This window comes from Papilio polytes, unplaced genomic scaffold, assembly GCF_000836215.1.
Source record: "Papilio polytes unplaced genomic scaffold, Ppol_1.0 DF824135.1, whole genome shotgun sequence".
In the NCBI taxonomy this organism is placed as follows: domain Eukaryota; kingdom Metazoa; phylum Arthropoda; class Insecta; order Lepidoptera; family Papilionidae; genus Papilio; species Papilio polytes.
In genome coordinates, this window is record NW_013525069.1 from 1,346,156 (window position 1) to 1,369,563 (window position 23,408).

The window sequence follows — 23,408 nt, forward strand, 5'->3', positions numbered from 1 at the left end:
TGTTATTATCGATTTGCATTTGCATACATTATCATGATTTTCTCAAATACATTGCTAAGGTAAAGAGATTTGTCGAATACTTATAGCCCTCATGTCTTAGCTAATAAGTGTTTGTAGAGTTTTTGAAATAAAATGTTAAATATTACACGGTAATAAAAAAATCCGCGTTGAAACTATATTTCACGAACGTAATCAGAGGTTTTAACCGTCAGTGATGGGAACTCGAGAGTTTCGTATCGATACTTCACTCGACGTCAAACGTTTGGTAAAGTGGTATTTTTTAAAATTGCTTTTTCCGCCGGCGGCAAAAGTTTGAAGCCGCGCCAGCTGCGGGGCCGAGTCTGTAAACTCTCGCCGCCCAAGCCGCGCTACTTGCCACACTTTCTTTGATAAACTTTGTTTTATGCTGCATAAAATGGGATTTATTTATAATTTTCTTGTTCATTTTAGATTAATCACTCATCTATTATCAATATAAGTGTGACAGTCACTTCTACAACAAGAATACACATATTTTGACAAAATATACATAAATTTTTAACAGTGGTATTGTCGGTTGCAACTATTGTGTCAGTTTCTAGTTGTTTAATATTGCAATTGTCGTTTCGCGGAAGCCAATTTACCTCGTGGCAAGATTGTAACTGAATAAGTTAGCTAACCGGCGAAGCGGCTATAAATCTGAGCTAGCTAACGCCAGCTGGCCAGCTTGCGACTTAATTACATCTCTAACAATCAGATTCAGCTAAAGTCAGTTCACTGCTATTCCAAGTATCTAATGCACTGGGTGGTAGCGTTTTGGGTTATGTTCTATTCATAGATTAAATGTTTTAAAGGTTTTTTTCTATGAAACTTTTACGTCAAAATGCATCACGAATCTAATTTAAATTGTAGAAAGAACACGGCGCGGTTTCAAGTAGTTTTACAGCAGTCCGCCAGGTGGCACAACATCCTCTACAAGTTTGTGAAACTAACAGTAAAAAGATGGCTACTTCAAAGTTATAATAAAAACTAAAAGCCATAACTTTATATAGACATTTAGTTTAAAACTATTTGACAAAGTTTTATTAAACTTAAAAGATAATTTGATTTATTGGTTTGTCGGACCTTTAAATTTAAAGAAAGTAAAAATCCAGAATATAAAAAACACATTTTATTATCATTTAACGTTTTTATGCACGAGCCAGTCAAACGCTCCACCGAATTCCGATATTCCTGGATAACCAGATTCTTGATGATGACTCTCATGTTCCGGAGGCCCATAGCTGTACCCAACAGTATTGTAGTCTGAAGGTGCGCCATACACGGGCGCTGGTGCGGGCTTACTCGATTTGTTCTTTAGGAAGTAGTTGATGAAGAGACCGAACAGATAGAAGAGCTTCTGGAAGAACGCCATCATAAAGAAGACTGATGCTGCTTTGAATATCGCCACTTTTGAGAAAATGAACAGGAGGATCATACCTGCAAAAGGAAATAGTATTTGATTATGAAGCAGAACATACTACCTGCATAGTTGATCCGAGAATCGACCTTAATATCATCATGGGAAAGGTCTTTCGCAACTGGCTATCCTCGATTGGTCTATTCAGAGACAGAATCACTATATGAGACAGAATCACAACAGGGAGGTAGAAGAATTTTAACTATGTTTTTTATTTTTTTACTATAATCGTGTACTTTGGTTTGATTTATTAATATAAATTAGGTAATAACATTAGGTAATCCTACACACTAAAATGTTTAAAAAAATATGAAGACGAAATAAAAAGCTGAGAATATTTCCTTGCCCTGTATTATAACTTTAAAACTTCGAGGCGTATCTCAGACGGCATTTTTGTGTGACCTGTATTACCGCTGTAGGCAGGGCTTAGAGCGTGATTAGAGCATTTAGTTATCTCCAGCAGGCAGCAGTCGGCGCCACTGAGATTACACTAATGCCGAGCCCGTGTCGAATTACTTAGCACACCCGTCATACTCTAGCGAATACTTTTCTTAATATTTTATCTAGTTATATGCTCAGGATGTTTATTTCAACGTTGACAGCCAGGTCTTCTGGTTGGAAGATTTCTAAATTCAAGTAATATTCCTCAAATGTAAGTTTGATGAATTAAATTGAAATGAAAATTAGTGCCAAATGATTAAATGATGGAAATTGCCTAAAAACATTAAAGGTTACTAAAGGCTCTATTTTCTCTATTATAATGTAATCAATATTATTGATGGAAAACGATGAAAGGATGTCCTTACCCAATAATTTAGCGGAACTCTTCTTCTTCTTAGCTCTTGTTTCTTCTATTAACAAATCATTGCTTTCCAAACAATAACAAAATCCAATCAATACAAATACTAACAACACTGGTTTTATCATTTTGTACTTTTCTAATTTCCAAATAATTGTCAATTTTGTTTAAATTACACTCTCGAGATTTCGGTACAAAAATTTCCTGTTTCTAAAAGTATTTTTAAAAAGCCGATGTTAAAGATCTGTTCTGTAGCAGAGTCTGTTAATGAATACCAAGCTGTTTTTAATACAGTTCGTATTTGTTGTGCAAAGGAAAGTGATCCTTTGTTTTCCTCATGTTAAACAAATCGCTTGGACTTTTCTCTAGCTGGAACTAATGAACTTGTACGGAGCCAATTACAGCCGCTTTGTTTGGCTCGTCGCCAGCGTGCCTCGACGTTTAAACGATACGCATTTAAAAATTTTCACTTTATTTAGAATGAAAGTAATTTGCATAACAAAAGCGTTTCGTACTTAGTGGAAATACATCTGTTTTTACGGAAATATTTCTATGCTTATTTTAACAATTGACAGTACTTAATCGCATGTTTAGTTACAGACGTTAACTTTATTTTTGTTGTAGCAGTAAGTTAAATATGAACAAAGTTTGCTTGTAAAAGGGTTTTCATTAAAATTGTTTCAAAATACTCATAGGTTTTCAGTCTGTTACGCTAATTGACTTTTAAAAGCAATTTAAGAGATGTTTTGGGCGAGACGTATAAATTATTCGGTGTAACGACTGTTTCTTGCAGACTTTACGGAGATGCGGAGCTTGAGATGGAATACAATTGCACGGGATTGCACTGAAAGGATTTAAAGGACGTTAACTTAACAAATAGCGAAAACATGCAAAATGATACTAAAGTAAAATTAATTATAGTTTAAGATACTAGTGGTCATCATTTATTTTCACTGTACATTTTATATTAAAATAAGGACCTTAAGTTGAAGAAATATTGTGTTATTATTCTGAGACTCAGGAGTTTTTAGCGAATAAATGTATGTTGCATATTGAATTTTCAATTTCATGGTAATGTTTATAAGAGCTGTAATTTATATGCCTATAAAGAAATAATTACGAACCGTTACTTTACACATTATACACTCATGGGTTTTTACTACGTTTTGCTCACGTTGATTTGTGCGGTTAAATCAGAAAAAAGAGACATAGAGAAATTTGAATTCTGTCAAAACCTTAACTGCGATGAATGGCCAAATATAGAAGTTTGTGGTATACGCGAAGAATTTGATGGTTATCGATTAAAATTGTTTGAAAGTGAATGTGAGCTATTGAAATACGGTTGCAAAGTAGACGATGATAAAACTTATGGTATTATCAATTTAGATTACTGTAAAAAAGCTTTCATAGAAGACCATTATCAAAATGCAGATCTTAATAACGAAATTGTAGAAGAGCAGCATAAATTGAAATCAGATCAATGCATTAAACTCAATTGTACTTTAACGAGTAATATCACAAAAATTTGTGGACTTAAAAAACATGGCGCTGGTTATAAAGTTAGGATATTTGAAAATGATTGTGAATTTAAGAAGCACAATTGTAAAACGAAATCCGAATTTGTGGAAACAGATTTGTTTATTTGCGATTTTACATTATCAAATGATTTGGTTAGCTTCAATGATGCAATAAAACCTAACGTAGAACGAAAAGATATATTAAACAACATTGTTGTTATAGACGCTAATATGCTGGGTTACAAAAATAATATCAATGACACTATTGAAACATTCTTTGCAGCGACTCATGTTCTTGATATGCCAATGCGCGAAGTATCGCCCGATTTGGTTAATCAGATTACACGAAGAAGACAAATCAAAATCGCCGGGCCTGTTAAAGTATTTCAACCTTGGACTACAATTCCATCTAATGTTACCGACGATTATCTACACAGTCCAACTTTGTCCTCGTGTTTCCATAAATGTCCTACAAAATGTCCAGATACGTATGCACCTGTGTGTGGGGTGCCAGGCATCGTTGCTCGAGAACCTTCTCTGATGTTCCAGAACCATTGCTTTATGGACGTAGCACAATGTAAGATGCGCTGGGAGGATAAAAGTCCTACGGCTATTAGCTCCTCCTACATAGAGTCGTCCTTCATGTTTTGTTTAGGAGATGAGTTAAATGCAATGTATAGGTTTTTGCCTCTCGTCAGAACGTTACAGCATATGGGCCGCTTAAAGAAGAAAGGTCGATTTAGGTACAAGCTTAGAAATATGAGATTCTTTAACAGTCTTCTATCTAGAGATCCTAAGCTTATGGGATAAATATATTCTAATATTTCGTTTGCCAATAAATGTCTACAAATCAGAGAATATGCAAATTTTTTCTTAACATAAATCTTCATAGCAAGTTACAGCCTCACTATTCAAAATACCGACGTGAGTTCATAAAAACTTATTAACTTAAAGCATGTTCTTCCTCTTTGTGCTCTAGCATACCTAATGAGCAAACTTAACGTAAACTTTGAAATTTAAAGGAAGCGCAGGGGAAAATATTATCTTTGTAATACATGTGGCTTGCGGCGTGCATGCGAGGCGCTAGCGAGGCGCAGGCGAGGCGCAGGCGAGGCTACGCCGTACATTTTCTTGTATTTAAAATTTATGACCAACTTTCTGGGCTTTCGAGCATGTGAATAAATTATGCAGCATAATTCCCATAAAGCTGGGATATTCACCGGCCTCACGAACACTACCGTTACTAGAGAGATTGTAAATCACGATGTGGTCGCTTAAGGAGGAACATAAAACAAAAATACTTCATATAAAATTAAAATTACGTTTCATATTATATTCAGGTTTGTATTACTTTGTATTATATCGAAAGTAAATAAGATATTAAGCCCAAAAAGTCAGTTAAAGTATGACTCATCGTTTTCTGGTAATGTTTATCTGAAAAATAAATTCAACTTTAAGCACGTAAAGTCTGTGAAAATGCAGTAGTTTCGAGAAGCTAAGAAATATAAGCTTTCAGTAAAGGTTAGTCTTGTAATAAATTTTTCTTTGTTCTCCAGATTTGTAGGCGAACTACGTTGCATTTTTGGGTTAACAAAGCAAAATAAAGTTAATTGCTTTTCTTTATGCAATACAAAGCTATTGTGTTTGAGAAATTTCCTTTAGAATTTTTTTTTTATAACATAAAATGGCAAACGAGAAAGCGGCCTTCTAATTCCGCCAAAATGGCGAAGCGACCGCTGCCCATAGACATCTGCAATTGCAGATGCGTCGCCTACCCTTATCCGACGGAGAAGAAAAAAATAAAGAGGATATTTCCTCTTCCTATGCATCTCCTCCATCGTCAAATCCACTTCCCATTTCCATCCTCTCATAAGAAAAGGGTTGTAAAGAGAAAGGGACTTAAATTAGGCCTGCGGCACCACAGTCATCAGACGAAACACGGCATTGTTTCCATTTCACGCCTGTCTTCTGTGTGGTCGTGGTATTACTGGGGGCGTGCCGGCCCATTCGTGCTAAGATGTTAAAGCGGGCACTACCACTGTTAAAAGAAAAAGAGAGTACAGATTTATTAGCGTTACTGTCTCTCGATATTGATGTGATAAGATCAACTTTTTAACAACACGTCAATAGATATATCGAATATTAGACTTAGGTCTAAAAACAGTTTTTCTAAAAATAAATATTTCGAGAAATACTATTTTTGTGTGTCACCGTCACTTTATACGTCCTGTAACACAGCTAACGATAAAATGATAGATTGTAGGCGCATCTTCTTTTTTCCACCCGCCGTTTGACAAATGACTTGCGCTGGAAAGGGTTTGATGGACGACGACACTGTCATAAAACATTGCTTTACATCCTCTGCTATCTATAGACTGTTGTTACATTACATATTTTTAAAATACCATAATTATAACTTATCATTACAGCATATGTCAGTCCATTCTCCGACATAGATCTACTCCAAACCTCTGTTAAGGATAATAAATATATTTTTTTTACTACTTGAGATCAACGAAAAATATGTCAATTCCTACGGTTTTTAAAAGTAGAAGTGTATGCAGAAAATATACAAGGAAATTAAACTCTATCATTATTTTTTATATCTTGTTGCTAACAATAATGTCGAGTAATACTACTAATTTATTTAAAGATTGCGGACAGGAAAATTGGCTACAAACACTACGCTTACTATCCAAGGAAACGCATGTATGTGTTTTAAAATTTAAAGTGAATTTACAATACGCTTTGTAGTGCACAGTCCCCAGTTCCCATCGCAATTGTCCCATATTAAGATGCGTCGCCTTTTCGGTTATCAAGTCCAAGTTTATTTAAATTATTAAAAAAATAATTTAAAAAACGTTTTATTAATACAATCAGTACGATTATAAAAAAACAATACATGTAGAACTTTATTAGTAGAATTTTAGAGTGAAAATAGCCGTCGAAGATATTTTATTTCCTAGAAACAAATGGCGGAAAGAACTAAGGTAGTGCTTGAATGGAATAAAATTTACGACGTCTTAATAAATAAATGGAAACAGTAAATTATCTCGGAGAGTCGTAAAACGAACGTAAATTAAATGAACTTGTTGAGACTTTTACATACTTATTACTGTCAACTCTTTCAAAGTAAAATAAAAAAACATTTTCGCTTTGCATCCGGGAAAATCTTTAATGAAATTATTTGTTACTTACTTAGTTGTATGTTGTAGTGTAGCTGTTGCTCGCGACTTTGTTCGAATAAAATTTGAAAAAAGTAGTCTGGTGCTCACATATAAATAACCTTTCTAATTGCGAAAGAATTTTAAATTCCGTCCAATGGTTTTCACATAAATTAAATACATACAAAAATACAAATCTTTCCTCTTTATAACATTGGTATATACGAGTATAAATTAGAACTTAATATAATTTATATGAAAGAGACAAAATCGGGCAAATTCTGTTGTGTCCACTTAAAATGATAAATTATACATCTCAGACCTTTTTAGCTGAAGAGATTTTATTTTCAAATAGAGATAAGCGTGTGATTTATGATGTTCTCTGTGACCCTCTTGAAAGTGGTAATAGAAAAATAAATATGTAAGACAGGGAAAATAAAAAGCTAATAAAAGGGTGCTAGGGTAAAAACTTTTTTCTCTGCGAGTTAAAAAAAAACTATAATCTGTTTATTCAATTTAAAGGTTAGTTATAATAAAAAGTATCAGTTTTTGTTGTTCATAACAGCTTTTTTGTTGTACATGTAATGGTTTTGTATCGCGCTATTACAAGAAACGTGTCTGTTTATTCTAGCAGATAATGAGCAGTTTGCGTTTACGAGCTTTGCTACGTATGATTACAGTTTATTTCGTAGACAATGGATGTATTCAACGTTTAGTGATCAATTAAGAAGGCTTTTCTCAACGTAATCTTACTAATAATAATCATATGACTATGGCTGAGACGCCCTAACTTAGGGTAGGCTCCGAACCTCTCAGAAGAGACGTATTGTGAACTGGTGATGATGATGATCTTACAATTGGGAAAGTTGTGGATGGATATTTGTTGGAGTTAGTAGCCTAAACTGCTAAACGGATCTCGATTTGACGGAAATTTGACACCTATGTTGAACGTAGATAGGAAGAACACATAGGCTACTTAATTCATTGCGGATAGAGTTGCGGGCGAAAGCTAGTAAAAAGGATCTTTAAAATATTACCTGAACCATTTACTGATTGTTACAGGACACGGTAATGTAGGTGTATTAGTAAAAGGAAAGTGAAGACACCATGAACACTGTTGTTTCCAGTTTTAACCAATAAAATGAGCGCGTAATGTTCAAACAAGCAAACACTATCCCTAAATACTTCCGCTACAAAATGTAATGTTAACATTTCAGTTACATCGAAAAATATATTATTAAGTAAGAGGTGAAATTCATAACTTCTTAAACATGACGCGAAAATTTACCTTTACGTAATAGACACGACACTTTCACGTTGACTTTACAATTATCACTTAATTATCACAACTTGAAACTTGGAATTGCTTACAACTGATACGGCATTACAGTTTGGTTTACTGACCAGTGTACTTGTTGCTTAAAAAGCGATACTTTGACCGTATTTTAAACGGATTAACCACAGTAAGCTGCTAAGGATTAAAAAATGAATCGGATTATAATATTGTCTGTGATACTCTTCGTGAGTTTGGTCAATTGCGAAGACGCGGAGAACAAAGATGTGGAAGGCAGAGGGAAGGCAAAATACGCTTTATTGAGTAAGTTTTACCTAGATATATGGCTTTTTTACGTTCTAAATATGTTACTGAAGAATAGTATTCAAAGTGGAAGACTGAATAAAAATATTTGTTTTAAAAAATAGTTTGTTATAATCAGCTAGGTTTACGTTAGAAGCCGATCCCGATATTGGCTTTGAGTTAAGTCTCCTAAAATATTTCCTTAAAAATTTGACGAATTTGAGCGAAATCTTAAACCAATTTACTTTGTACAGATACTTTAAAGTGTTACTAAATTATTTTACATGTCTGTGAAGTTATCTGCAAATAATCTTGTTTTTAAATCGAATGTGATCAAGGAAAATCAGATATTCCCTTAAGTGTTGTTTTTCAATCATTGTGCGATGCTCTCCGGGCCGCTTTCGTTTTAACGCTAACTACCTGCCTACAGCGGGGATGAAACCCTTTGATATGCGATTTTCTGCCTAACGTAGCTGAAATACGGCTTGTAATATCTCGCACCGGAAACACGATGCGGTTTATGACCCCATTTCCGATGTCAGCTATTGTACGTAGGCTTTTTACTCGAAAATGATAGCATCTGGTAATCGAATGCGCGTTACATATGACAATGTGTCACCGAATAGATTTAGAATATTAAATTCAAATGTATGAGGATTATATCCCAAAATTGGCTTCTAAATTATACACTGTTCGGAATATTCTCAATTCGTTATTGGAATTTTGTTTGTGAAAATTAATACTTATGTAGGAATATTCTATCATTTGCATAACAAGGGAATTAGAATAGGTGCATTATTTAAGGATTGTTGATAGATGTATCGTTGTATTGTAGTTGTAATATTATTCCTCATATGGTTTAAGGAGATTTTTCCTCACCTCGACTCGCACTATGATGACAGAAATATCTATCGTACAATTCTCTTGGTTAATTAACACAATAATTGTAAAACATTTCGTTTGTTACAGCCCACCTAGCAATAATATTTGGCGCGAAAGTGGGACTGTACAAGATAATCTTAGGCATAGCTCTTGCGGTGGCCAGCATCAAGGTTATGGTGGTGATGGCTTGGGTTCTGGCGGTCTTTAAATACGTCCCCGACGCGTGGCCCTACTACAGGGACCAAGGGCTAAGACCTTACAATGATAAGTTCTACCAACCGCCTGGTAACGCCTTCTTAGATGTCTTCATGAATACACGTCAATGATTGGTGTGTATTTATGTATTTTTTTTTATTTCAATGAAATTCTGAGAGTGTCTTATCCACGTTGATGTGTTGTCTTGTTTGATAATTTTCACTTGTTAAAGTTCTATTTTCTTACAAAGTAACACATAATGCTGTTAGTTATAGCTAAAGATAATTAAACATTTTATTTTCTTCATATTTCATAAATGTCACAAACTTCAAGGAACAAGTAAATACTTGCTTCTTACTATAATTCTAGTAAAGGCCTAAGATGAAAGAAGTGATTAACTTTGTGTTTAGTAATTAATTTTGTACAGTCATGAATTTCTTTAAATTCTAATAAATAAATATAATAGTTACTGTATTTACAGACTGAAAATATAGTTATGAATAAAACAATTTCTTTAGATATGTATTTGACTATTTTGAATTATAATAATGTTTATTTTACCTTGGTACATAGTTAAGGAGATATTTTAATTAAAGATAAATATTCTCTTAGGTCTAAGGACTTTATTACCACTTATTTTTCTTTGACATATTTTAAGGTGAAACAAATTTATTTTAAGATCATTTTGTACGTCCATTGCGACGTTCGTAGAGTAAACTACTTGAACAGCTTATCACGAAAATTCATGAGAACGGTTTCGTCACAATTGGCACAATTCGCATTAGATGTTTAGCAGCGCCTCTATCGGGCTTTCAGTACACCTAACAAGAAATTTCATAAAATGCTTGTCTAAGACGTCGCGAATAAGTTCTCGCAACATTCGTTATAGACCCTTAATTTCATTCGATCATTCAATCAGTATTCTAATCCAAAATGCTTTATTATTTAATAACCTATTACTAATACCATATTGTTTCTTTCCAGTGCATTTCTTCTACGTGGTGGCAACAAAACTATTCGTCTTGAAGATTGTTTATGGAATTATTTTCTACGTGATATTGACAAAAGCTTGGCACTTTGTTATCTGGCTTATACATTATTTGAAAGTGAAGAAACACGACCATTACGTGGAGTTCGACCACGGTGACCATTATTACGACCATCACGACCACCATCACGATTATTACGACCATCAACCCTACGGCAAACCGAGCTACGGCAAAAGCGACTACGGATACAAACAGCAAGCTATTTACGATGCAGATGGGTCATACTCTGTTAAAAAACCGTAAAGCAATTGCTTAAAAGTTATAGTTCATTGTTGCCAAAGTTTTAGATAGTTATTTTTACAATGTAGTACGGTTCGCAAATACGATAACAGGCAAATCTTTGTAATTTCATACTAAGAGCTGGAGCACATCTTCAACTAAACTATAGCACAACTTTAATGCGACTGTCGATTGTTTCGCAGCCCATTCAACTCTTTAGTTGCACAACTAAAAATCGAGTGGTGTAACCTCCAGATAAGTTTATAGAAATCAAAACGCAACTGAACAGTTGTGCGATAGTTTAGTTTCAAGTGTGCGCACGATCTATGTCTTCTCTTAGTTGTCACATAAGTCTGAGTGGGGTTATTGACCTCAGGTAGGATAATTTAGTAGTTTGTAGTATTTATTAAATGAAACTATTAGAGATATTGCTTATTAGATGTAATATTTATTTTTTATTTAATTTAAATTATTTAATAGAAAATGTTAGGCCTACATCATTATATTAAAACTTTGTAGTTGTGTAAAAATTAATCCACGTAATATGACATTAATTGTTTACGACAAGGAAAATAAGTTTTTAATCAGTTTTAACATATTAAAAGTGTTGAAAATAAGTAAATTCTGGTTTTTATAATTCTCCCAAACGTTCATAATAAAAATATAATACGAACAATGCGGAATTTTAAATGTTTTTTGAGAAAGTTGTGTAGTATACCGGAAGCCAAGTTCTTACTTCTGTGATGAAATAGCAATGTTACTAATACAACTTTGCTGCTAATTTTTATTTCCTACAGCTTTGAAAATTTTGGATAAAATACTAAATAATTAAAAGTAAAGCTGAGTTATAGATACAATAACATGAAAGTATTAAACGAAACAAATGCACATCTGAGTTTTAAATAAAGATCGAGTATTGAGAATATTGAGTACATTTTAAATCAGATTAAGGTTTTAACATTTCTCTACTGATTAAAATAAATCCCTTTATAATGAAGGCTTCATTAGCTAACATCGGATGGTTCTTTTGTATCTAAGTCTCTTCAATTGCAAATAGCAAAATCAAGTAGTTTATATATATCTAATTGGATGGTAAAGTTAATTTATTTATAGAAAAAAATCTGTTTAAAATACAATTATAACGCCTGTGAGAATTACACAAGCAATACTAATTTGTTGTGGTTGAGCTAATATTTTTTTAAGGTTTCTATTTATTGCGTGGTTTCGTACGCAGTTCTAAAGATGTTATGAACATTCATACGTCCACTGTTGATTTGTCGTTCATTATCATACTGTTTATAAAAATGAACGAAACTTTCACGAGTATGCCAAACTGGACAGAACCGGTTTGCATAGGTATTTTTGAGGTTATGTTACAATTCTCTGAGCTGTCTCATTCAAAATATTAAATGTCTGACTGATCAATTTGTGTTGTCAAAGTACAAGTAAACGAATTAACAAATTCACCGTATTCAAATATAACAGAAAATAAACTCTACATTTTAAAGCCTTTTCGAATTATGATATTTGCGTTGAACACTTGTAGAGCCGGCTAGCTCAAACTTAATTTAATTTACTTTGAACAAGGCAAACAAACGAGGCTTCATGTTTTCATAAATAATTACATTAAGTTAATTATTATTTGTCGAAATTTTACGTTACAACGTTTACAAACACTAATATTACGACGAATATTTACTTAGGGGTTTTTGGTAAATTCAGGTACATGCAAGTTGCAGACTAATAAATAAACTAGACTAGATTTTGCTAATAATTCTTCGTTACGCAGTTTTAAACTGAATTTCGATCTCTGTTCATCACAGTTCATAGTCAATATTGTTATTAAAAATTATTACAAGCTAAAATTAGTTCAATCGTTCCAAAAGTTTTCTCATTAAAAAGGTCAAATAAAATTACAGGTACTTTTGAAAATATTTTGACATTAATTACTTCGAGATAAGACTTCGTGATACGAATCCAATTAGAAGTTAAAAAACTTTGTTAAAGTTATGCGTGAAATGGGAAAGACTTTTTGAAGTTAAATTTGTTGTTTTAGATGCCTTACAAATAAACCTAATATTTAATTTAGCGTCGATTGAAGCGTAGACTCCTAAATGTACTTTCATTTTGCACAAACCGCTGGAAATTCTTGATAGAATTTATAATGCTAGGTTTTGTGACGTGATGAAAGGTATTGTAATATCTAGGAAACTCCTAGTTTTCCACTAAACTAGACAATAAACGACGTTGTTTATCTAGAAATAGAGACAATTTGTATAGTATTTGTGTCACGTTGGCAAAAGTTAATATACAATTAAATCACACTATAATATAAGCTTAATGTTTTATTAGATTTTTCGACCAACAGTTTAGTATACAGACTGTTGTAGACCATAAGCACTTAGTAATGCAACCGTGAATAACAGTCAACGGAAATGGTAATTCGATCACAAAAAGTCACATAAGTTATGTGAATTATCAAAAAATACAAAAGTAGTTGAAGGAGGAAACCACAGTCGAGTGAGTACACAAAACATTAGTAGGAATTGGGTATTGTGTTGAACGTCGAACAATACGACATAGCATTGTTGTTACATAACAGTGTAGAGTTCGAAGCGATTTCGTAACCATTATCGTGGGCTATTGCAACGTGCCTCTCGTTATTTTACCTAATGAATCTTTGCTTTTAATTACATATCGAACTTTATAGAAAATTCTTGAATGTTTGTAAATTGGATACTATAGCGTCAATATTTTGTAATCCTGTTTTAACTACATTTTTTTGATAATACGATAAGGACCTCTGTAATAACATCCGTAGGTTAAAAAAACAGATTGCTATTCCTATTGTTTATGTAAAAAACAGATGTTTTGTAAAGGTGTATCGGTAGTGAAAACTCGTCGTGAAAAGTTCATTGAACTTATTAAACTAAATAGTTTCTAATTTTCAATCTCATTGATAATGTACTCAAAACAGATTTTATTAAATTCAGAGAATTCATTCGTCTATTTAATTTAATCATACAAACTTTTGTTATTGTTCTTTATAACATTAAAATGTTAGAAAACCTTTAAAGGTTGTTGAACTTTGAAATGAAAGCAGGTGCAGAATTTCGAGAAAAATAAACCGATGAAGCTTTTTAGTAGTTTTTGTTATTTATGTATGTACATATTGCTTATCATTTTCGAATTGGGATAAAAATATCTATATTAGATTTTCCCGGTACTTATAAATTGAACAAGTACATACTTAGACAAACTTACAAGATCTAAACTTATGTAATTGATTTCTCATCACAGTCCTCTCTTTAATATTCTATAGGCTTATGCTTTAGCCCACTTGATAGGTTTAATTACACTTTACATCATTAGGAAAACACCATAACATTTAAATTCAAGTTCTGTATATCTTCTTCTTCTTCTTCTAATGGAAGAGGTCTTTATATCTATACAGCATTAATTAAATAAAAAAATGAAACAGATTTTTGTATAATAAATAACGTTTTATTCTCTAAAACAAACAACCTTAACATACCTATAACAACAGCCGCTGCTCGGGACTACGATCACATTCCGATTTTATATCACTGAGACACGATTAAAGCTAAAGTTCAGTCTTCTATTTCTATCTAACTATATCACTCTTCTGGCTCGATCAGGGCGTAGTCCAGTCCGTTGCCGTCGCCGCCTTTCGTCACTTCGTTATCCTTCGCCGTCTTTGCGGTCTCCTTCAGCTCCTTCTTCCTTATCTTACCGATGTGCGTCGTCGCTTCAGCGCCGGTGTGTTCCATGGGGGGCGCCACGGACGATACTTGTACGGACTCCTCCTGCTTTAGTGAAGATGCTTCCACCGTTTCGATTTTCTCGGTCTTAACTTCGGGGGCCCTCACTTCGATGGGGACCTCCCTCTCCGGTGGCGGCGGCGGTAGCTCGTGCTTCGGTGCGGAGATGGAGAGCTTATTGTTCTCCGTCAGAACAGCGGTCACCTCCTCCGGCTTGCTGCCCGGCGGCAGCACGAATCGCTGCACAAAGTGGTTCGCCATGAATCGCTTGTCGTCATCCCCTTCCTTATGCTTGCCCTCGACGATGATGTATCGGTTTTTGACTTTGATTTTCAATTCGTCAGGCTTGAATCGTTTCACGCTCAAAATTATTTCGAATTTGTCAGGTTCCGAAATAATTTTAGGCTCTTCCAGACTTTCCTCGACGTCCAGTGCAGCGGCTGCACGTATTAGTTGACTCCACGGCCATAGATAGTGGTAAGCGAGGGAGTGACTGATGTGCCGGTCCAATGCGGCGAAGGGATCGACATACTTGTTTTTCCTTGCCTCGTCGCAGCTCGCTAGACTGACGGCTGCCAGCATCAGAAGTGTTGACTTGTACATATTGGTAGCGTTGATCAGCGATGCATTCAAACAGAATGCCGGGCCCGCGAGTCGCTCAGCTTTATATAGCCTCAGCGCGCGTGGGGCGCGTGTTCGAGAATGTACGGTGCGTTTCATTGACGGTGGCTGCAGGCGAGCGCCAGGTGTCGCCAACACTTGGGAGAAAGTGAAGATTCGTCGGGTCACCGCTGTTTCCTAATCATAAATGACTCATACACAAAAGTAGGTTTGTTTTTGTTTGAATCATCTAAAGAGCAGAGCTCAAGCCATAACGGTCCACACAGATTCCAATAGAGCAACAAACTTTCATTCTTTCATCGTTTAAGAAACGTAATGATTTATTATTTTGAAGACTTTACCTTCTATCTAGTAATTTTGGTATATTCTAAAACTCTTTGTGTGCAGAATAAATAAGTATTAAATAGACTGTAATTCTTGGTAACTGTTAGGATCGGAATATATTTTTGTTGCATTAAAAATATACCTTAGCTTCATAACCCATGCCAGAGGATCTGGTTTAGAGTTGCGTGTGTGTGTAAGCGGCGTGTGTACCCATGTGCCTGCAGTAGTGTGCTGGTACCGTTAGCAGCAACGTGTAGGTCAGGGATATTCTTGTTTAATATAATTCCGTATTCAGTTATTAAACAAAGGCTGACTCATGTTTCTGCAGGAAATACGTTTGTTATGAAGTGAAAATAAGTATAAAATATTTTTATATAAACAGTATTGTACGATTGGATTTATATTTAAGTTTGTTTAGTATAAGTTTTTGTATTGTAGTTATATTATAACATTGATTATGACTTCTTTATTATCAGTTATGAAGAGTTGTGTTGCTAAAATATGCGACCAGTCGCGTTTGTATTTCGTTGAATAGAATGTAGTTTTGTTATTCTTAAATTTAGATATAAACCTATGATATTTTTGTTTAGTCTCTGTCTAGTTCTTGATGTTATGTAAAACAATGGAATATTCCAGAACGATGTAAACATTGCAAAGAATATAAGTAGCAAAAATTAACTTTTGGGTTTTGATATTTTGCCTAAATAATTTTAAGACGCTAACGTTACCTTCCAAAGTAGCGCAAAACTATTTTGGATCCTAATTCTTTCCAAATAAGATGTAATTTTGTATGAATTTTATTAAATCGTTTATAGAATTGTGGTGCAGCAAGACCTGATTGCGTATTTCGAAATAAAGCTTAAGCATGCACTGTGTTTTGCTAAGCTAATTAGATTCTTATGTTTTCAATAGTTAGGTCGAGTTTCGTTATTATTTTTATGGTTCCAGAGAATTCCCCAAGTTGCGCATGAACGTACGGATGTAAACAAAGTCAACGCAACAAGTAGACGTAAACATTAAATACATACTGTTTATCGTTTTAAATACTAAAGAATGATAGAAGGAAGGAAAGTTTGAAAGATTATCAATGTTATACACTAGGCAGTTTACTCAGATTCCTGTAAATAACATGAACGGAGGCCTTTTTCGCTTGAATTGCGCCAAATTAAAAAGTTTGTTGAATAAATCTACATAAACTTGTGTTTTCATTGTCCAAAAAGCTGTATAAGAACATACTGGCTTCATTTATTATAAAGACGACAGCAACGAAGTAATTGTATAACATTTAGAAGTAAAATCGCAGAATTGCCAGCGTTGAATATGTATTTTGATGTCTAAATCCTTTATAGTTCCTTTGCTATTGCGCAAGTGTTGCTAGTTACAAATTAGGTTGTCCACCGGCCCCCTCTAGTGGGGAGAAATAAACGACTGTAAATTAAATGATTGCGGACAGCTCAGATTATGTGGACACATACGTTGGGGGTTATTTGTTGCTGTAGAAAATTCTCGAAACATATTCTATCTCATACAATTCATTGACCTTATACAAAAACATTTGTTTATAAAACAATATTAAAACATTAGAAGATTGATAAACGCTTTTAATTCACTGTTTTGGGGTCGAAATTCAATTATTTTTTCTATGCATAATGATTCAATCTTCAAGTTAATCGCGTTCAAATACTTTACTAAGGGATTACTTAAACAGCTTATGTTTAAGGCTTGGAAGACTATCGCCTTACACGAAAGAAGCTACAGGCCAAACAGTCCTCATTAAAGAGACCTCAAACGCATTAGCGTAGGGGTCTAACGAAACTAAATCTAGCTTTGAATATAATTTTTGATGTTATCGTTAAATAGAACAATATGTAATCCATTTATTCAAAGTAATAACGCGTGCAGATTACCGGAAACCCTATAAATTACAAATATAGGTTGCGGCTGACGCAGTCGAATGAAATGTTAGTTTGCTATCGCATTTTACTTTCGTATACGGCATGATTTGTGCATGGATAATTTAAAAATTCACGGTCTTGACTTCTAATGGAATTTAATATCGCAAAGTTAATGATTCGTTGTAACGGTCGCGATGTCCGGCTTGGGAATATTATGTACGAGTTTTAAATGTACCATCCGTTACATGTATAATAATTGGATGACATTTTATTGATTGGATTCAAAAAACTTTCTTAGTTTCGCTTTCTTTTATTTTAAATTTTTAATTCTTAGACTATTTATATATTACGTATAATAAAATTGGTGTTTGTTATATCAAAAGAAAAAATACAGATTTCGGGAAGATGTATTTGCGTTGATGATAACGAAACTCGCATTTAGAAACAAAATGCCTGTTTGTCTGTCGTTTGTTTGGCTGGTCCGATTTCGACCGGAATTCCATTGAAGGGTAGCAGACATAGACATATTATAGGATACTTTTATATCTTAACATTGCATGGACGAAGTCTCGGGCAACAGTTAGTTCATTAATAAAATATTTAGACCTATCGGTTACTATAATATGTAACTCCACATGTATTCAAAACAAACTCTAGTATTATTAGCAAGTACGGTTTCCAGTAGAACGGCTTATGATGTAATAACCCACTTACAACACACTCTATGTTTATAAAAAAGTTTAAAACAACTTAGTCTGTACGTTAATATATGCAGGTTGTTGACCTCAAGCTATTTGATTTGTTATCGTTGATAAACTCTTCGTATGATATTTAAACGTCTATTTAAATATTAAGACAAGTTTTCATATTGTACACGAACCGACCCGCGTGATACATGTAACAACACCATCTTTGCATTTGTTTTCTAATGTTTACGAATGTGTTATCTCTTAGATGGTAGTACTAACTAAATTGGTTATGACTGCTAATCTAAGAGACACCAGCACCAAAAGAGTACGTTAATTTCCTATGAATCATAAATGTGGAAAATTTCTAGGCTTATTCGTCATGTATGTCTTACGTAAAATCGATATCTCAGAGCGTGGCGAATAATATTCTAAGTGAAAATTTAAACAAGATTACTTAAAAAGGTTTTATCGAAAGTGTCGTTGTTTAGTTATCTTATACCGGTGGATAGACATATTAAGATCGTCTTTTAATATTGTTCTGTACTGATATTTTAAAGAGGAAAGATTTTTGTTTTTTATGTATTAACTCAAAAACTACTGGGCCGGTTATAAAAATTCTTTCACCGTTACAAAGGTAAATTTATCGAATCATCAAATTTATCGAAGTCGTGAACAACAGCTAGTTCTATAAATAAAAGAAGTTTTAAGTGCGTTTGGAGTTTATGAAGAAAAATACACTCTTTCTCAAATAATTGCAACTCTTTCGAGTTTAGAATTACGGCTACATTCGGATAAAGTGCTAGTACGAAGCATTGCTTTGCAACTGTCACGTGGAATGTTGCGAGCAAACCGCACGGACTTGTGGAATGCTGACCACATTTTATTGTAACCAGATATAAAGGACATTCCTAAAATCAATGCTGATTATTTAATTAGGTCATAATACGTATAGGAATCACGTAATAGGAATAATTTTGTAGTTACTCTACAGCCCTATCAATTTATGAGTCGATTACTTGATTTTATTGTAAGTGGTGGAAATATGGAATATTTCTGTAATATACATTCTCATTGCATTAAATTATATTTTAAATATAGGTCAATTTGTACTAAATTTTATTAACAGATTAACATTTTATTAGATTACGTATATAATTCACTTATTGATCTGAGACAGTGTTTTGTTTTCAAAAATAATGGTGCAAAATGTCATACTGCCAACCGTGAGTGTACCGAATATTTGGTGGTTTGAACCTACAAACTCAAAAATAGATATTTTTATATGTGTACCTGCTTAAAAATATTAAAATCAAAAGTATAAAGGTGAAGTGAGACGAGCATTGACTAAGTCGCGGGGTGAAAGTAAATATTGTGAAAGCATCGTCCCACCGCTCAGTCATTCGCAGACTACAAAAAGAAATAAGAAAATGTATGCAACGATGATAAAGCCACTTAAAGGTTGGCGCCGGGCACAGCCACAGAGATGTTTACTCAGACTATCTTTCCCTTTTAATTGATTTAAGAACATTTCCATCTTTTTCCTGTTTCAATATTTATGGATATTTTTGTATTTTTGGATTCAATAATTTTATTATCTGCTTTATTGGTCTTGAACTGGGACGATTATAACTTCATGCAGTTTTTGTGTGCAAATATTAATAAAATGTTTGACCTTGTCAAAAGTGCGGGTCAAGCATGTTAAAACAATTACATCAGCTTCCTTTTTGTTCCATCTTGGCTTGTCCCCCTGTGCGACTAGGGTCACCATAGTATCTATAACTTAACGGATAAACTGTCTCATAAGATTAGTCAAACACAGACACATAGGAATCAGTCATAGTGATTTTGTTTGTAAACAATTGTTGTCAATCGACTTTACTCTCCGATCTATTCCGCTTTACAAAAGAATCCATTGTTACTACTTTCTTCTCAATTTAGTGGAATGACTTTTTTAATGCGCAGGTACAATAGTTAGGTCCGAGTTGTTTTCTAAAAGTTTCTAGGTATTTTCTTTGCAGTTAATGGCAGCTGCGATTTCTCTAGAAAGTTGTGGTCTGTGCGGACGGAGCTCGGAGCTCTGCAGGCTGTTTGTTTATGAAAGTGCAAAGCTTTAACCCAAATCTCTTCGTCACTGCCAAAGTATGCAACAATATTTCAGACATTTAAATAATAGTTACTAATTATGGATTCATATTTCTTTTTAAAGTACACCAAACTGACGAGTGTAATTTCTGCCTTTGGGTCAATGACTTCACTTACTTGTTATAATTTCTGGTAATCTTGTGTCTATTGAAAATAGTAAGACGCAACTGAGAAACTGCAAAAACATTGCCATTCTGTTATACACAATTTTCTTCAAGGCAACTTGAATTTGTTGAAATTTATCTTAAAAACCACTTCAAAATATAATATTTTTGTAAACTACACAAATAAACCTAAAGAAAATGAATGTGGTTAAAATATTGTATAGACATGGTTCATGTGAGATCGTAAATTCTGTCTCAAGGTCTCAAAAGCAGTGAGGTCCAATTTTAGCCACAAATGCGGAGGGTCGCTCCCCAGCCGAGTCCGGCACAACGTAAACAAAAAGGAATAGAGGAGGCAATTTATCGGCGCCATTTTTTGCCCTTTGTTTTTCTTATATGATTATTTACTGGTGTTTTGAAATCAGATTTACAATCATGTATTATTCTTGCTTCTAAGTTAATTGGATGTGATCATTTAAGTTGTATTAATGTCAGAAAATACGTAATTTATGTCATTAGAAATAGATAATCTTTAAGTATGTGGAGGTAATCAAAATAAATACATTTTGATATGATGCCGTTCAGCGTAATATTGTATTATTAAAAATAAATAAACTATTAATTATTATTCATCTATACTATTATAAAGAGAAAAGATGAGTAGTTTTGTATGTATTGAAATAACTCAATAATTACTGGGCCGATTTCAAAAATTCTTTCACCATTAGAAAGGTAATTGATCTGTCAGTATACACATATTTTTTCAATTTCACGGGAACGAAGTCGCGATCAGCAGCTAGTTTACTATAATTTTACTTATTCAAACCTGTAAAACACCTCTTAATTTTTAAGTAAAACAACCTCAAAGAAGCTAACGTCCCTGGGGCATTACCAACCTTACCTTAAAATACTTGGTCGAAGAAATCAAAGGATTTTCAAATAATAATCCCGGCGTAAGGAGTACTCAACGATCCTACTTGACTTGGAATAAATTTAAATGTGCTTTAATGTTCCAATTTCTGATAGAGAATGTTCCCTTTGGAATAAGCGGGGAATAGACTTTCTACGATTAACGATTGGATTTTTTCTTTTTTATAACATAAGGTGGCAAACGAGCAAGCGGCCATCTGAATCCGCCAAAATGGCAAATCGACCGCTGCCCATAGACATCCGCAATTGCAGTTGCGTTGCCTATCCTTATACGACGGAGAAGACGCACATAAAGAGGATATTTCCCCTTCCTATGCATCTCCTCTACCGTCAAATCCACTTCCCCTTCGCATCCTCTCCTTATAAAAATTTCGTAACTTTTTCATAATAACGCTTCATATGATTTGTAACAAAAGATAGGTATATTTATAAATTACTCTATAACTTAAATTGTGTTTGCATTTCTAAATAAAATTTATTATATTTATACCTAAGTCGTTGACCACTTCGGTGTTCCGCGACTCGTTTACCCCCTTCTGGAAAAATGTCACTAGCTACAAGCAACAATAATAGGCCATCAGAAACAAAGTTTTTTCAGAACAAACATAAAGTCTTATGTCCCCAAAAATATTTTGAATAGTTACAATCAGTTTTGATAATAATATTTTGCCGCCTTAAAGGTTAGGAGCTCACCGACGCCGGGCCGGTGGGAGAGCGCTGATTGTGGAGGGCGCGGGAGGGGAGGCGCCTTCAACGCACCGAATAAAAAATAATGACCGCTCTGATATCCCTCGCTATATTACCATTTAACTGTCAAGGGCATATTTCGCCCCAACACGAAGGAGACGAGACGAACGACACAAGAGTTTTTAATAAGCACGCGATTTTTTTTGCGTTTCTAAGCTTGAGTGTTATTTGAATGCTTGTATTTTTACGCCGATAAAGTATTCCGGAAGAAAGCGAGAACGTTTGATTTGACGTTGATAAAAAATTTGACTTTGAACAAACATTTTATAAGTCCCTTAATTTTTATTTGAAATCATCTCCCCTACCTTATCCTACTCCCGTAGGGTCGGCACACCGGGTTTTCGTAATATAAATAACTATCATTCTCAATTTCAGTCCTCACTCCCTTCACACAGTCCATCTCTTGGATTAAGTATTTGAAAATCAAGTAATACGTCTTGAGTTTTAAATCAGACATTCGTTGAGTAATGTAGGAAAGTTTCTACACGATCCCGTTACTATTTTGTATATCTCAGGAGCGCAGCATCGACTATTCGCAAGAGACGAGTTTGCAGAAAGTTGCGGAAAACGCTGCGGCCGCGAAACCGCAGGCGCTCGCCGGTTTCACGCTAATTTGGACTCATGCCAACTTAAGGTAAATCTGTGCAAATTCTACTTTTACAAATACATAGTTATAGTAAACACTTAGAAGAAATATTCAGTTATAACTGTGGATGATTTAATATTCTTCGCCAATAGTACAAATAAATATATCAGAGGTGCCAATTGTTTTTAGAACTAAGATTCTCAACTAGCTAGACAAAGACGTGAAAGTTGCGCTACAACGAAAATCGTTTACCGAGAAAACATCAAGTAAAGGTTACAATGTCTCATGCTTGTATTGTACTAGAAAATACGTAAAACTTATTAGGAAAATATCTACGTTTGTACGCACGTATTGTAGGTACGCTTCTTGTACATAATTTCTGTCTCTGTAAAAAGCTATTTGGGAAGTTATTCTTTAAAAAAATCCTACAATTTTTTGTATAACTTCTAGAATGAATGGAGGCACAATACGTTAATCTGTATATCAATTTATGAAGTTATTTTTACACCGGTTTCCAAAAAAGCAGTAAATAATTTAATTTATAAATTTAACAAATTGAAGAGCTGTCCTGAATAAAATTCATTTAAATGCTTTATGAATTCGAATACAAATATTCTGATAAACATTTAATTGCTAGATTTTCCTGAGAGGCGCTACCGATTTCGGTTATTTTATACGATTGCTTGAAGTAGATTTTTTATTATTCTATCGTATTCTATATTTTAGTACACCGTAGAGGGTTTTTAATT

At 34.0% G+C, this 23,408-nt stretch overlaps 2 protein-coding genes across 2 annotated transcripts; one reads left to right on the top strand and one right to left on the bottom strand.

Annotated features, from left to right (window-relative positions):
* The first annotated feature begins 3,287 nt into the window (after nt 1-3,287).
* Nucleotides 3,288-4,564, top strand: LOC106112003. Its single transcript, XM_013294233.1, has one exon. It carries the CDS (start codon nt 3,386-3,388, stop codon nt 4,562-4,564), a length of 1,179 nt encoding a protein of 392 aa, XP_013149687.1. The 5' UTR covers nt 3,288-3,385.
* Nucleotides 4,565-14,321: 9,757 nt separating this feature from the next.
* On the bottom strand, nt 14,322-15,301 carry LOC106112024 (protein lethal(2)essential for life-like). Its single transcript, XM_013294254.1, has one exon. The coding sequence runs from the start codon at nt 15,222-15,224 to the stop codon at nt 14,478-14,480; it is 747 nt and encodes a 248-aa protein (XP_013149708.1). The 5' UTR covers nt 15,225-15,301; the 3' UTR covers nt 14,322-14,477.
* Nucleotides 15,302-23,408: the final 8,107 nt, after the last annotated feature.